This window comes from Lupinus angustifolius, chromosome LG07, assembly GCF_001865875.1.
Source record: "Lupinus angustifolius cultivar Tanjil chromosome LG07, LupAngTanjil_v1.0, whole genome shotgun sequence".
Classification (NCBI taxonomy): Eukaryota; Viridiplantae; Streptophyta; class Magnoliopsida; order Fabales; family Fabaceae; genus Lupinus; species Lupinus angustifolius.
In genome coordinates, this window is record NC_032015.1 from 1,353,178 (window position 1) to 1,367,417 (window position 14,240).

Below are 14,240 nucleotides of genomic sequence, written 5' to 3' on the forward strand. Positions count from 1 at the left end.
ATTATACTATTATTATTACTATGTTTAAGGAAATGAATGCTTCCTTTTTTGGGTTTCATAACTTACCAAAACCAAGGCATCCACGCTTTCTTCTCAGTCTTCTTCTGACTAAAAAATTTCCTATGTTTTTCATGCATTATTCAATTAATTATTTCAACCAGTAACTAATCTGTTTTTGTTTAATTTCGTGTTAATTAACCTCACAATAATACCAACAAATACATTATTGAAAGACTGAAAATAATATATTCTTATGTTAAGATATTATTTGTGATTGGGCCTACGGTATAGTACTAAATAAATTATCTCTAGTCTCTACCCTGATATAAAATGGCCGGCGTCAAAAGCAAAATGAACAGCACTATAGCAGTGACCGTTACACGTTATTATACTCGAGTTGTTCATAAAGTTGCATTCATGATTTGGCTTCATAATTATGCAGTTCATTTCACCATTAAAAAAATGCTATTTTAACAAGAAACTAAAGTTATCAGGTGGTTTTTTATTAAAAAAAATGTAAGATATAAAGATAGTTTGAATTATTACAAGGAAAAATAAATTTTACCTTGACACCAACGCTTTAATCAAAAGCACTTTTGTTTTTAGTTCTGAAACTGGGCCTCACATTATTATCATTACTTAAAGGAAAGTCATTGTGAACCGTGCTTTTGCAATGTGTAAACATCATATCCCGAGCCAGCTATATATTTGCACACAAATTTGTTGTATAATTTTATTGATAAGTAAAATTTATTCAAAAGTCTCAAGAGAATTATAACAACATCAAATACAACCGTTCAATCAAGATCAGAGCAACAAAACATGAGGCATATATACTCATACTAAACAAAAAAATTACAAGTAAATAAATTGTTCTATGATTACTTCATAAGTGGACACTTACATGAACTTTCCATGTCTTTCCTCAACATTTCAACCAATAATTGGGGCAAGGAAATATTGAATAAATAAAGGGTCTACTTTTGTGGATCAACCTTTCCAGCTTTCACTTGGTCACTATATCCTTATCTACTGACTCTGTTGGGGCAATTTGCCATCACATAGTGTACATATACAAATTGTCTTTCCCTACAAAGACAATGTTTTCTTCTCTTGAATAACAGATTACATTAAAACCTTAAAGACAAATAACAAGACCAACTAGCAAGGTTTTGTATACTGAGAGTTTTAATATAAATTTTCCCAAGATTTCAAGAGACATGGAGGATACTCTAAGTGATCATGATAGGGAAATGTCCAACATAACTCGGTGCATTATTCTTCGATTTCTGTTCAGCATAAGAAAAAGGGAATAAAAACCAAGCTAGTGACGGTGATAAATAAATAAAAACTATATATATATGTTTACCTAGGCTATGATCCTATCAAGATGTAATATGTTTGGACAAAGAGCTTTCCATCAAATAAGTTTTCAACTCAAATCTTGTAAAAAAGAACAATAAAGTTATAGATATTTGTCCCATGAATATAATGAGTCTTTCTTGCTTGAATTTATTAGAATTTCTAGATAGTGTCTCAAAGACAACCAATATTAAAAATATGGTACCCAAAAACTAAAAAAAAACTATATTATATTTTTAAATATAGTTTAGTTCTTTTGTGTTTAAAACCCAATAACTTTGCACAAAGATATGTTTTTTATCTATATAAAATACTATATATTTAAGCCCTTAGCATTAATGCTAGCACTCTATTAGCAACATGGAAGGGGAAAGTTGGAAACTTTTTCCATAACCTGATGCAGCAGCAATACCCAGGACTCATTCTTGAATTGGGTTTCACCAAAGAGGACTGTGGAAAGAGAAGTGCACACGCATGTGTAATAATCTCTTGGGTTGACGCCTTTTGCATGTAATTTAAGTCTCTGTCATTGGAAGGTGATGACAGAGAAAATGTCATGTTATCAATACAAATCAATACAAAAGGTAAAACAACAGTGACTTTTGATGGGAAATAAATCAAGGAAAAAGGCATGTGATGTAACAATAAGTGTTTCCTATATCATGCATGCTTCAGCATCCTGCATTGCAGAGGAAGAGAATTTTTATGGAAAAAGTAGCACCATGCAGTCACCACAGGACATCATAGAAGAATCTTTATTATATTGAATTAAATTATTTCAACAACAATCAAGCCTCTAGTAGGTGGGAATTAAATTGTTTCAACAAACTAGAATTACCAAAATCTTCTTTTTGTGGTTACCCCTCTCCCCAAACAGCCAAAACCCAAATAACATCCTCTAAGGTGATTTTAGTAATGGATCATAACTCATAACCTTTCAATCTATTATAATATATTTTCAATTTAAAAGTGAGATGTAAAGAAAATTAAAGACTGTATCATAACAATTAATCATATCAAATTTATAACTAAAAAATTAAGAGAATCCGTTTCCAGCCAAACCCCATGCCCGTACACATATACTTCATCAATCATAATTCTGAGCACACACAACAATAATAATATGGTTTTCACATACTTTTTTTCAATTCTAAAGCATATTAAAGAAGCAAGTATTTTTATTTGAGTTGAATCAGGAATTCTTTGTTTCAGATGTATAAAAAAATCAGGAATCTTATAATGCAATAGGCCTACCAGGTTTAGGAGCCCAAATTCAACGTGGAAGAAGAGAGTTAGGGGTAGTTGAAGGGAGCCTCTGTCCATAAGAAGATGGCAAGGTAAAGAAAATCTCACAATTTGTTACAAGGCTTAGGACTCATGTCTTTGACTTGAACCCTGATACTTCCTTGCATGTCTCAGAGATTTTAACATTTCCTACTATCATATTTTACATTTCATGAACAAACTACAAATTTCCAAATTTTAATTCTTTTGTCTTAGAAATCATATACACTAATACACACACTTCACTTGAGTATGTAGGTAGATTAATCTCAAATCTCAACTACATAAGGATTTTACCACCAGAGAATCAGAGTCCAATGTAGCTGAAAGGCGTGTAAAGAAGCTCTCGGTGTTGCGATCAAGAATAAATTTACGCCTTTACGGAGTAGATTCATAAGCCTCAATAAGCAATCTGTAGTTTGTACAGAATTTCCACCAAGAAATTTGAGTAGGTGTTGTATTCATAACCAAAGCAACTAAATCATGCTCCTTATTTTAAACATGTATGCATAGAAGTGAGAACTGTCTTCCAAGAACCAAAAGAGGATAACACAGGATGATAGCAAGAATTAGCATAATGTTTGAAGGAAGCTAGAATTCATGAACACGGACACGAACCAAAACAAAATGCAATTTATGATTGTGTGTGAATGTGTGATGATCAAAACAATATGAACAAGAACATCAGCATGAAATGCATTGCTCTTGAGAATTCGTGTGTTTCTTTTACACGTTTTCTAGTAATTTATACCATTTGTGGAACAAGAAAGTGCAAACTTCACCCCTTGAGAAGTTTGAACAATTATTAACTCTAATGTAAAGAGCTACCTTTTTTATGAGCCACAAAACTGCACTTGACCAACACAGTTTATGAAATTTCACTGCAATTGGTATCATGGTTTCGTCACGCTTTAGGAATACTTCTTTTTAAAGCAGTAAAAATCACAATCTCAATCAAATCTCAATCTCAATCTCGATCAAATCTCAATCTCAATCTCGATCAAATCTCAATCTCAATCTCAATCTCAATCTCGATCAAATCTCAATCTCAATCTCAATCTCGATCAAATCTCAATCTCAATCTCAATCTCGTACAGCCTTTTATTTTCCTAATTGTTAGAAGGAGTTTGAGAATGAAACATGTTCGACCAAATGCATCACTCACTATATTTAGACAGAAGACACCACAATATAATATAGTTCTTTTTTACATTCACTATTTTTTATTTTACTTCCGCAGTTTTATTTGTAATCGCTAGAAATAGTTGTTGTGGGTTAAACCCTAATTGCATGGTGTACAAAGATACATTCTCTATTTTATAGAATCTTTCGTATGTTACATAAAATGTATTGACTCTTTATTTTTGGTAAGTTATTGCTTCACACGATGAGTATGTTATTTTGAGACAGATATTATATTCTACTACTTATTTGTAAATCAAATACATAGTGAAATAAAGATTTATTATAGCAAATCATGTTGGGCATCAAAATCTATACTATATATAAATGAAAAAATATATGAAGTAATTACCATAATATAATTTTATTTTCCTATTTTGCCCTTAAACATTTTAATTTTTACAAAAAATCATATAATTATATATAAGTATGTAATCATCACCAACATATTAACCACCTCTCTAGCATTATAATAAAACAAAACGTTATAATATAAAATATCTCCAATAAAAAATACGATATAAAAAAAAAAGTATACGTAGTACAAAAAATATTCTAATTATAAATATATAAAATTTGAATTGACATCTTAAAAATATGAATCTGGGTTGGCAAGGCCGGAAGTGTCTATTACCACTAGTAATAGTAGAATAAAAATATAAAAAATAATAAATACTTCAACTTTTTAATTGATATGTTATTCCATTAGGGAAAGAAATCTTGTTCAACATGGTGACATAATAAGAAGTTGCAAAATTCAATTTAACGTTTTGGAACATCATGCTTTTTATATTTTGTTTCAAAACAAACTGATATAGCTTCTAATATTAGCTTTACATTTAATTTCCTTACTATGCTTAGACTATAATAGGTGAGTAAAAGATTCAATTTTGAATAAAACCCTTCTAAAAATAGAAATGTTGAAATGAAGTATGATGTTGGATATATAAATAGTAAACAAGATTAACACTCGGTTACTTATTGCAATTTAGTTTTGTTCCATTTTGATGCCAGTAAATAATAAACTGGTTATATACTTTGTTGTTGAGAAATCAAAGACTTTATCACAAACTGAACAGTGCATTCTGAATCAGAGTTGAAAGGCCATAGATTCGGTGTGAATTTCCCATTACTCGCAAAAAATGGCAAGTGATAGGAAAATAGGGGTAGCCTTGGACTTCTCTCATGGAAGCAAAAACGCTCTAAATTGGGCTATTCACAATCTTCTTCGTGACGGTGACACACTCTACATCATCCACATCAAACATCACCAACCTAGTGAATCACGAAATCTTCTTTGGATTACTACTGGTTCGCGTAAGTTCATTAATTTTTATCTCTTTAATTTTTGTAAGTGTTGTGTTATTTAATGTTTTTGAGATCTGATTATTGTGATCTTGGTTTGTAGCTCTGATTCCGCTGTCTGAAATTCGCGATAAGGAGGTGATGCGTCATTATAACGTGGAAACTGATGCTGAGGTTTTGGACCTACTTGACACTGTTTCTAGCCAGAAACAGGTTTTTGTTTACCTTTACCGATTACTCTTACTTTTTCGTTGGATTAAGTTTTTGTTTTATTTTGATTTAGTTAATGTTTGTTTGATACTAACAACTAACAAACTGAGCACCAACAAAGCGTTGGTTGGTCTAGTGGTGTAAAGCCCCACTGGATCTCCAACGAGGTCGAGAGTTCAATTCTCGGGAGCGACACTCTTTGAGAGTGGCAGACACGAACTCGGGATTAGTTCCGGATACCCTTGGTAGTACCAAAAAATTAACAAACTGAGCTTGGATATACAGGTGACGGTGGTGGGAAAGATATACTGGGGTGATGCAAGAGAGAAAGTTGTTGAAGCTGTTGGGGACTTGAAGCTTGACTCTTTGGTCATGGGTAGCAGAGGTTTGGGTGCTATAAATAGGTACTTTCAACTCCCTCACCCTAATTAGTCATACTTTTATATGCATCAAAATAAGATCACATCACATGAACTAACAATCAAGGTTCTTGGCTTTACTAATTAATGGTTTAAATTAGACAAGTGGATGTATTATAATAATATTTCACCTAACTTTAGCCAAAAGCTTCTTCATAAGGGTGGGCTGCCCAGGTCCCTAGATGGATGTATTGATTTAAATTGTAGTTACCAGCAACAGCAAATGTGAACATACTACTGTGTTTTTTAGCCTCCACAATCATATCACAATTGCGATTGCGACCACATACATCACCCGCAACCCACAATCACAATAATCAACAACCAAAATTAAAAACAATGAGCGGATCTAAAAAGAGCAACTTCTATATATTTTATACAATTTGTTGAATGTATGTAATATTATAAAATAAAAAATATTTGCTGGGCATGTATGTAATATATATCTGGCCTCTCTCTTGGGATGCTTTGAATCCATTCCGTCCTAAATCATATATACTAATGTGATGTGAGACTCTAATTCTTAACAGAATGTAGTTGAGCCTTGGCTCTTCTGGTTGTGGTAATTGGTTGGAGTATTGGCTTCCTATAAGAAAAACATACTTCAAATAAACATAAGCATGCTGAATGCTAATTTCTTGATACTGTTTATTTTTGTTTATTGATTGTAGGGTGCTGCTGGGGTACAGCCTTTTATTTTCCTAATTGTTAGAAGGAGTTTGAGAATGAAACATGTTCGACCAAATGCATCACTCACTATATTTAGACAGAAGACACCACAATATAATATAGTTCTTTTTTACATTCACTATTTTTTATTTTACTTCCGCAGTTTTATTTGTAATCGCTAGAAATAGTTGTTGTGGGTTAAACCCTAATTGCATGGTGTACAAAGATACATTCTCTATTTTATAGAATCTTTCGTATGTTACATAAAATGTATTGACTCTTTATTTTTGGTAAGTTATTGCTTCACACGATGAGTATGTTATTTTGAGACAGATATTATATTCTACTACTTATTTGTAAATCAAATACATAGTGAAATAAAGATTTATTATAGCAAATCATGTTGGGCATCAAAATCTATACTATATATAAATGAAAAAATATATGAAGTAATTACCATAATATAATTTTATTTTCCTATTTTGCCCTTAAACATTTTAATTTTTACAAAAAATCATATAATTATATATAAGTATGTAATCATCACCAACATATTAACCACCTCTCTAGCATTATAATAAAACAAAACGTTATAATATAAAATATCTCCAATAAAAAATACGATATAAAAAAAAAAGTATACGTAGTACAAAAAATATTCTAATTATAAATATATAAAATTTGAATTGACATCTTAAAAATATGAATCTGGGTTGGCAAGGCCGGAAGTGTCTATTACCACTAGTAATAGTAGAATAAAAATATAAAAAATAATAAATACTTCAACTTTTTAATTGATATGTTATTCCATTAGGGAAAGAAATCTTGTTCAACATGGTGACATAATAAGAAGTTGCAAAATTCAATTTAACGTTTTGGAACATCATGCTTTTTATATTTTGTTTCAAAACAAACTGATATAGCTTCTAATATTAGCTTTACATTTAATTTCCTTACTATGCTTAGACTATAATAGGTGAGTAAAAGATTCAATTTTGAATAAAACCCTTCTAAAAATAGAAATGTTGAAATGAAGTATGATGTTGGATATATAAATAGTAAACAAGATTAACACTCGGTTACTTATTGCAATTTAGTTTTGTTCCATTTTGATGCCAGTAAATAATAAACTGGTTATATACTTTGTTGTTGAGAAATCAAAGACTTTATCACAAACTGAACAGTGCATTCTGAATCAGAGTTGAAAGGCCATAGATTCGGTGTGAATTTCCCATTACTCGCAAAAAATGGCAAGTGATAGGAAAATAGGGGTAGCCTTGGACTTCTCTCATGGAAGCAAAAACGCTCTAAATTGGGCTATTCACAATCTTCTTCGTGACGGTGACACACTCTACATCATCCACATCAAACATCACCAACCTAGTGAATCACGAAATCTTCTTTGGATTACTACTGGTTCGCGTAAGTTCATTAATTTTTATCTCTTTAATTTTTGTAAGTGTTGTGTTATTTAATGTTTTTGAGATCTGATTATTGTGATCTTGGTTTGTAGCTCTGATTCCGCTGTCTGAAATTCGCGATAAGGAGGTGATGCGTCATTATAACGTGGAAACTGATGCTGAGGTTTTGGACCTACTTGACACTGTTTCTAGCCAGAAACAGGTTTTTGTTTACCTTTACCGATTACTCTTACTTTTTCGTTGGATTAAGTTTTTGTTTTATTTTGATTTAGTTAATGTTTGTTTGATACTAACAACTAACAAACTGAGCACCAACAAAGCGTTGGTTGGTCTAGTGGTGTAAAGCCCCACTGGATCTCCAACGAGGTCGAGAGTTCAATTCTCGGGAGCGACACTCTTTGAGAGTGGCAGACACGAACTCGGGATTAGTTCCGGATACCCTTGGTAGTACCAAAAAATTAACAAACTGAGCTTGGATATACAGGTGACGGTGGTGGGAAAGATATACTGGGGTGATGCAAGAGAGAAAGTTGTTGAAGCTGTTGGGGACTTGAAGCTTGACTCTTTGGTCATGGGTAGCAGAGGTTTGGGTGCTATAAATAGGTACTTTCAACTCCCTCACCCTAATTAGTCATACTTTTATATGCATCAAAATAAGATCACATCACATGAACTAACAATCAAGGTTCTTGGCTTTACTAATTAATGGTTTAAATTAGACAAGTGGATGTATTATAATAATATTTCACCTAACTTTAGCCAAAAGCTTCTTCATAAGGGTGGGCTGCCCAGGTCCCTAGATGGATGTATTGATTTAAATTGTAGTTACCAGCAACAGCAAATGTGAACATACTACTGTGTTTTTTAGCCTCCACAATCATATCACAATTGCGATTGCGACCACATACATCACCCGCAACCCACAATCACAATAATCAACAACCAAAATTAAAAACAATGAGCGGATCTAAAAAGAGCAACTTCTATATATTTTATACAATTTGTTGAATGTATGTAATATTATAAAATAAAAAATATTTGCTGGGCATGTATGTAATATATATCTGGCCTCTCTCTTGGGATGCTTTGAATCCATTCCGTCCTAAATCATATATACTAATGTGATGTGAGACTCTAATTCTTAACAGAATGTAGTTGAGCCTTGGCTCTTCTGGTTGTGGTAATTGGTTGGAGTATTGGCTTCCTATAAGAAAAACATACTTCAAATAAACATAAGCATGCTGAATGCTAATTTCTTGATACTGTTTATTTTTGTTTATTGATTGTAGGGTGCTGCTGGGGAGTGTGACAAGTTACGTCACCACAAATGCGAGTGTTCCTGTAACAATTGTGAAAGATACTGCCCCTTCTACAGTCTGATGTACTAAGTTTGATTCGCCTTATGCAAATGGTTGTTGTATCTCCATCAGAGACCAGACTCTCTTTCTCTCTGTTGTTACTTGTTTTACATTTGCTTGCTTATATAAACTTACGTGGTTGTTAAGCTTGGATTGACCTGCATACACAATGTAGTCTGTTTTGTGTGCTTTGGCCATATCCAAAAAGTGTGCTTATAAATAAGCTTTGTGCTGGATCCGTGTCAAACTTACTATATTGCACCTGATCTGGAAGTGTTATATATTTCATTGTCCTCTTTGTTGTGTGACATGGTCATTAACATGCTGATTTTAATATATTCTCTTTCTTGTTTATGTTCATCTTCAGGAGGGTTGTTTTCTTTAACTATAGCATAATCACAAAGCTTGTTATTTAATTTAAACAAGAATGAGAACTTTTCTTCATTAAGCATTCTACCCACCATACTCTTTAGTCTTTGACAGGGTATCTCCAAAGATAGCCTTATTGAGACCCAAACCAGAATGTTTTAACAACAGCTAAGATGTTAGAGCATCCAATAGTCTCACAATAGATCCCTTTCGCTTAGTTCTTTATCTATCTAGCCTTTCTATGAGCTTACAAACTTCTTCAACTATACTTTTCTTTCATATTAGCCTTGTATGCTGCTTGGGCTTCTGTAAGTTAAGTGACCTATAAAGTAATTTTTAACCAAGTTTATTATTTGATCAATAAGCATGCTCAAGTAAAAAAAATTGTAATCCCTTATAAAAGCCATTAATCAATAAGCATTGTTTGAGCTTCTTTAACATGTGGAAATCCTGTTGAACCGGAAATGAAATGTGGTTAGCTCTCATTGGAATTTTCTCCATAGTCCATACAGAAAGACTCAAATACGAGTTATTATCTGAGAGGGAGCAGTCAAATATCATGTAGACCAACCATTACTTGTTTGCTTAGGAGCACACTATAACATCTATGATCTTTTATTTGGTTATCAATATCTATTATTGCATTACACAAGAGGGAAAGATAAAGACTTCAATTCATGTAAGCAATAATTGTTGAAATGGTCAACCACGCAACCCGAAAGCAATTAAGTGTTTACTCAAAATGTAAGAGATATCATTTGTAGTAAAAAACCTATTACTATATATTTTTGTCCAAAATATCCTTAACCCCTCCTTCCTCACTCAATCCTTTTTTGTTCTTCCCCATCCACTCTCACACCCCATTATCTTTTCCACAATTCATTGCTTTGCCACTTATGTAAAAGTTGAAAAATGTTTACTTGTACACTATAGTGGTTAGGAGAGTTGAGGGTATTTATAAAAGGATATTAATTTTTAGATGGACGCATAAAAACATGAAGTCGTTGTAGTATAGTGGTAAGTATTCCCGCCTGTCACGTGGGTGACCCGGGTTCGATCCCGGCAACGGCGTTATTTTTTCAATGACTGTGTTGTGATAGTTCACATTGAAATACATATTCACACTTCAACAAGCACGGTATTAGAAATTTAAACAACTAAAATTCTAATATTAAGAGCCAAAGAGTGTATGGATGGATGGAGCAAACTAGCCTCCAAAAAATCATTTACCTACTTCAAAGATAAATATACAAAACTTTACAATATATATATGAGTACATTTATTACTCTTTTTGAATTATTCACAAAGATAAATGTCTTAAAATGCAAAAGGTTTATTATACTATCAGCTCTCATCCATATGAATTATTTTTATCTAAGAAAATTGATAATCATTATATATAATAACTTCTATTTTTAATAACATAGAAAAAACACGAACCAAGGTAGTGATTGGTTAGGCAAAGATAGGAGAAGCATCTCAATTTGGTCACAAACACAAGGAAAAGGAACAGAACATGCCAACAAAGAAAAACGTGGAAAATCACTGGCAAGGGTCACCTAAATGCTTAGTGCAGCTCCATCTCACACACGAACTTTGTCACATTTCACAACACGACACCGTTTCTTCTCTATAAAGCAAAAATATTTAAAAAAAGGTAAACCTTATTTATTTATTAATTAATTAATTAAATTAATAAAGTAGGTTATTTATTTGGCGTTAGAATTGCTTTCTCAGTGATCGATATTTCCGTTTTCTCTGATTGGCCAACTCAGCCAAATAAGGCTCTTTAGTTCTTCTTCTTGTTTCAGTTATCTCTAATTCTCTACCTCACTCTCTCAACTTCGCTAAACCCATTCACTTATACGCATTTTATTTATTATCCCTTTCACCTTCAATTCCTCTCTCTCTCTCTCTCTCTCTCTAACGGTTAGTTCTCTCTCTTTCTGATTTCATTTCGTAGATCTATTGCTTCGTTCTTTTTTTATTGGATCTGAATGATTATTCGTTATTGTGTTGGATCTGGAAGGTTAGAGAAATCGGAGAAGTGACATGGCACACAGAGTGGACCATGAGTATGACTATTTGTTCAAGATTGTTTTGATCGGAGACTCTGGTGTAGGTAAATCCAACATTCTTTCTAGGTTTACTCGAAATGAGTTTTGTTTGGAGTCCAAATCTACCATTGGAGTTGAATTTGCTACCAGGACTCTTCAGGTTTTTACATTCATCCTTTACTTTTATCATTTCTGGATTTTGTGTTGTTATTTTTTTTTGCTTTACCTGAATTTCTATGTTATTTGCAGTGTTAACTCTTTTTTATCGTCCAAACCACTGATTGTTTAGGATTTAGGAACTTATAATTCAGATCCTATTCCGAGGAACATCGGTAGTAATACTCTATGCAATGATTGTGAGATTTGTTTCTTTTGGTGTATGCAGTTTTCAGTTCTAATGAGAGAACTTGGAAATTATGGCATTCTGTTAGAACGGGTCCAAACGTAATTCGGTTTCATGATTGGTACATTTCTGATCATGACATAAGATAAAAAAAACTAAGACATTTGATTTAGACTAAAAGGGGTGGAATTAGAGAGAACAGTTCTCTCTGTGTGTCAAGTGCCAACTCGCATAATAATGGCTGTGATAATCCAGTTACCAAATATTATGAATGCGTTGCTCTTTCAGTGTTGAAATTAATAATTGTATGGTGGATGTTGAAGGTGTTTTGAACATGATGATAGACAGAGATGGTTTATGAATACTTGATTGAATTATAGTCTTACTACATGGTTATTTTTCTTGTCTTTTTCTACATGTTTGAAAGCAATATTATCAGGTGAATGATGATGTGCAGAATAGTTTATGAATCCCTGTTTGAAATTGAATTACAGTATTACTGGTTACCGATCATTATTTCTTTATCTTCGTCTACAGGTAGAAGGAAAGACTGTGAAAGCGCAGATCTGGGACACAGCTGGTCAGGAGCGGTATCGTGCCATTACCAGTGCTTATTATAGAGGAGCTGTTGGTGCACTCCTTGTATATGACATAACTAAGAGGCAAACCTTTGACAATGTCCAGAGGTGGCTGCGTGAATTGAGGGACCATGCGGATTCTAACATAGTTATCATGATGGCTGGGAATAAATCTGATTTGAACCATCTCAGAGCTGTTTCGGAGGGTGATGGTCAATCATTGGCCGAGAAGGAAGGTCTCTCGTTTCTTGAGACATCTGCACTTGAAGCAACCAACATTGAGAAGGCTTTCCAAACCGTATTGGGTGAGATCTATCATACTGTAAGCAAAAAAGCACTGGCAGCGCAGGAAGCATCCGTTGGTACTTCACTTCCTGGTCAAGGAACCACCATCGATGTTGCTGGTTCATCTGTGAATACAAAGAGAGGCTGCTGTTCCACCTAATGTGACATTTGATGATAATGCGTTTCTAGCAGATAGTATTTCCCCCAATTATATTTTGTTCCCTTTTCTTTTTTACTTCTTTATGGGTGAGAGAGAAACATGTAGAGTACATTTACTTTCATTGTTGTGATGAGGAAGCTTGTGAAATTTTAAAAACAACAGTGTTTCTAGTTTCTTTGTATTATCTGATTCCGTTATATGATAGTGACTCATTAACTTATGTAAACTGGAACTGACAAATATTGATGATATAGGGTGGTTAATTGGAATCTAACAGCTCAGAGATGCCATTTAAGATGGTTTGGGTTTTGTTAAGGAGATTTATCAAATGCCCTTACCATTTTTAAGAAGACAAAATAAGTACTTTTGTATTGGAAAATGATGCTTTAACATATCCATGATGTTAAACATAGTTTTCAATGTCAATTTTCTCCTTTTGTACCTTAAAGAAGGCATTCACCAACATAACTCTTTTGTTAATGCACTGTTTTTAAGAGGTAAGTCCAGACAGAATACATGATCATTTCATTTGCAATCTCTCTTATATTATTGGTAGTACCAAAAAAATAGAGTAAAATGAAGAGAGATGCATGTTTGAATCATTTGAATTTTTTCCCGATTACTCATTGATCTTATTATTCATGCAGATGTTAACTTTATGTTTCAAATTTCTTCTATTCTTTATACTCTGGAATTATTTTTTTGTAATTATACACTAAATTAGTGTTACATTTTGCAAAAACTATACCACAGTTCATTATTATTTTATGAATCGGGAAACAAAGAACAAAAACTAACTAGAAACTAAGCTTCGAGAATCATCAAGCAGCAGGTGCTGCAAAATCAGTAGGGCCTACAGTCATATCTTCAAGGGGGTTTCTGTTGCAGACACATAAATTGGACATGAAATCTGCACTGGAATTTGCCTAAAGAGGAACATGACAAAGGCTAACCTGCCAATTTCCCCTTACGAGCAGAACTGTACTATCTATAGTCACAGCGTGAAGATGATATGAATATCAGTGAGGTAACGAGCTGAAGTGCATCCAAACAATCAGCTGAACTACATCCAAACAATCGGTCTAACAAACAACAGGTTTGAATCCTAGATCCCGCATTTTTTAATCTATGATCAATATCAAGCAACTCAGCTAGGAGAGCATTACTGGTTGCATAACCAGAGAAACCACTCACCCAGAACCAGCATTATCACTAACAACAACAAAAGGTTTATTAA

General features: G+C 33.1%; 3 protein-coding genes across 6 annotated transcripts; all 3 read left to right on the top strand.

Moving 5' to 3' along the window:
* On the top strand, positions 4,859-6,467 carry LOC109352824 (universal stress protein PHOS32-like). The gene is made up of 4 exons (XM_019595015.1): positions 4,859-5,145; positions 5,237-5,346; positions 5,629-5,747; positions 6,434-6,467. Exons 1-4 carry the CDS (start codon positions 4,971-4,973, stop codon positions 6,465-6,467), a joined length of 438 nt encoding a protein of 145 aa, XP_019450560.1. The 5' UTR covers positions 4,859-4,970.
* Positions 7,579-9,546, top strand: LOC109351571 (universal stress protein PHOS32-like). 2 transcript variants are annotated; one of them, XR_002108230.1, is made up of 5 exons: positions 7,579-7,853; positions 7,945-8,054; positions 8,337-8,455; positions 9,142-9,325; positions 9,386-9,546. XR_002108230.1 is itself a non-coding variant. In XM_019593057.1 (4 exons), the coding sequence occupies exons 1-4, from the start codon at positions 7,679-7,681 to the stop codon at positions 9,230-9,232; spliced, it is 495 nt and encodes a 164-aa protein (XP_019448602.1). In that variant the 5' UTR covers positions 7,579-7,678; the 3' UTR covers positions 9,233-9,546. The 2 variants fall into 2 exon arrangements, 1 of the variants encoding a protein (XP_019448602.1); XM_019593057.1 differs by having other exon boundaries at positions 9,142-9,546.
* Positions 11,309-13,279, top strand: LOC109351572 (ras-related protein Rab11C-like). 3 transcript variants are annotated; one of them, XM_019593060.1, is made up of 4 exons: positions 11,309-11,509; positions 11,610-11,797; positions 12,518-13,017; positions 13,060-13,279. In XM_019593060.1, the coding sequence occupies exons 2-3, from the start codon at positions 11,633-11,635 to the stop codon at positions 13,001-13,003; spliced, it is 651 nt and encodes a 216-aa protein (XP_019448605.1). In that variant the 5' UTR covers positions 11,309-11,509; positions 11,610-11,632; the 3' UTR covers positions 13,004-13,017; positions 13,060-13,279. The 3 variants fall into 3 exon arrangements, with proteins under 3 accessions (XP_019448605.1, XP_019448603.1, XP_019448604.1); XM_019593058.1 differs by having other exon boundaries at positions 11,310-11,509; positions 12,518-13,279; XM_019593059.1 differs by having other exon boundaries at positions 11,310-11,509; positions 11,615-11,797; positions 12,518-13,279.

Excerpts from the sequence above, each read along its gene's own strand:
- LOC109352824 (XM_019595015.1), top strand. The coding sequence starts at position 4,971 with ATGGCAAGTGATAGGAAAATAGGGGTAGCCTTGGACTTCTCTCATGGA. Across the intron at positions 5,347-5,628 it reads CTGTTTCTAGCCAGAAACAG|GTGACGGTGGTGGGAAAGAT; the intron begins GTTTTTGTTTAC and ends TTGGATATACAG. Across the intron at positions 5,748-6,433 it reads GGTTTGGGTGCTATAAATAG|GGTGCTGCTGGGGTACAGCC; the intron begins GTACTTTCAACT and ends TATTGATTGTAG.
- LOC109351571 (XM_019593057.1), top strand. The coding sequence starts at position 7,679 with ATGGCAAGTGATAGGAAAATAGGGGTAGCCTTGGACTTCTCTCATGGA. Across the intron at positions 7,854-7,944 it reads TTGGATTACTACTGGTTCGC|CTCTGATTCCGCTGTCTGAA; the intron begins GTAAGTTCATTA and ends CTTGGTTTGTAG. Across the intron at positions 8,055-8,336 it reads CTGTTTCTAGCCAGAAACAG|GTGACGGTGGTGGGAAAGAT; the intron begins GTTTTTGTTTAC and ends TTGGATATACAG.
- LOC109351572 (XM_019593060.1), top strand. The coding sequence starts at position 11,633 with ATGGCACACAGAGTGGACCATGAGTATGACTATTTGTTCAAGATTGTT. Across the intron at positions 11,798-12,517 it reads TTGCTACCAGGACTCTTCAG|GTAGAAGGAAAGACTGTGAA; the intron begins GTTTTTACATTC and ends CTTCGTCTACAG.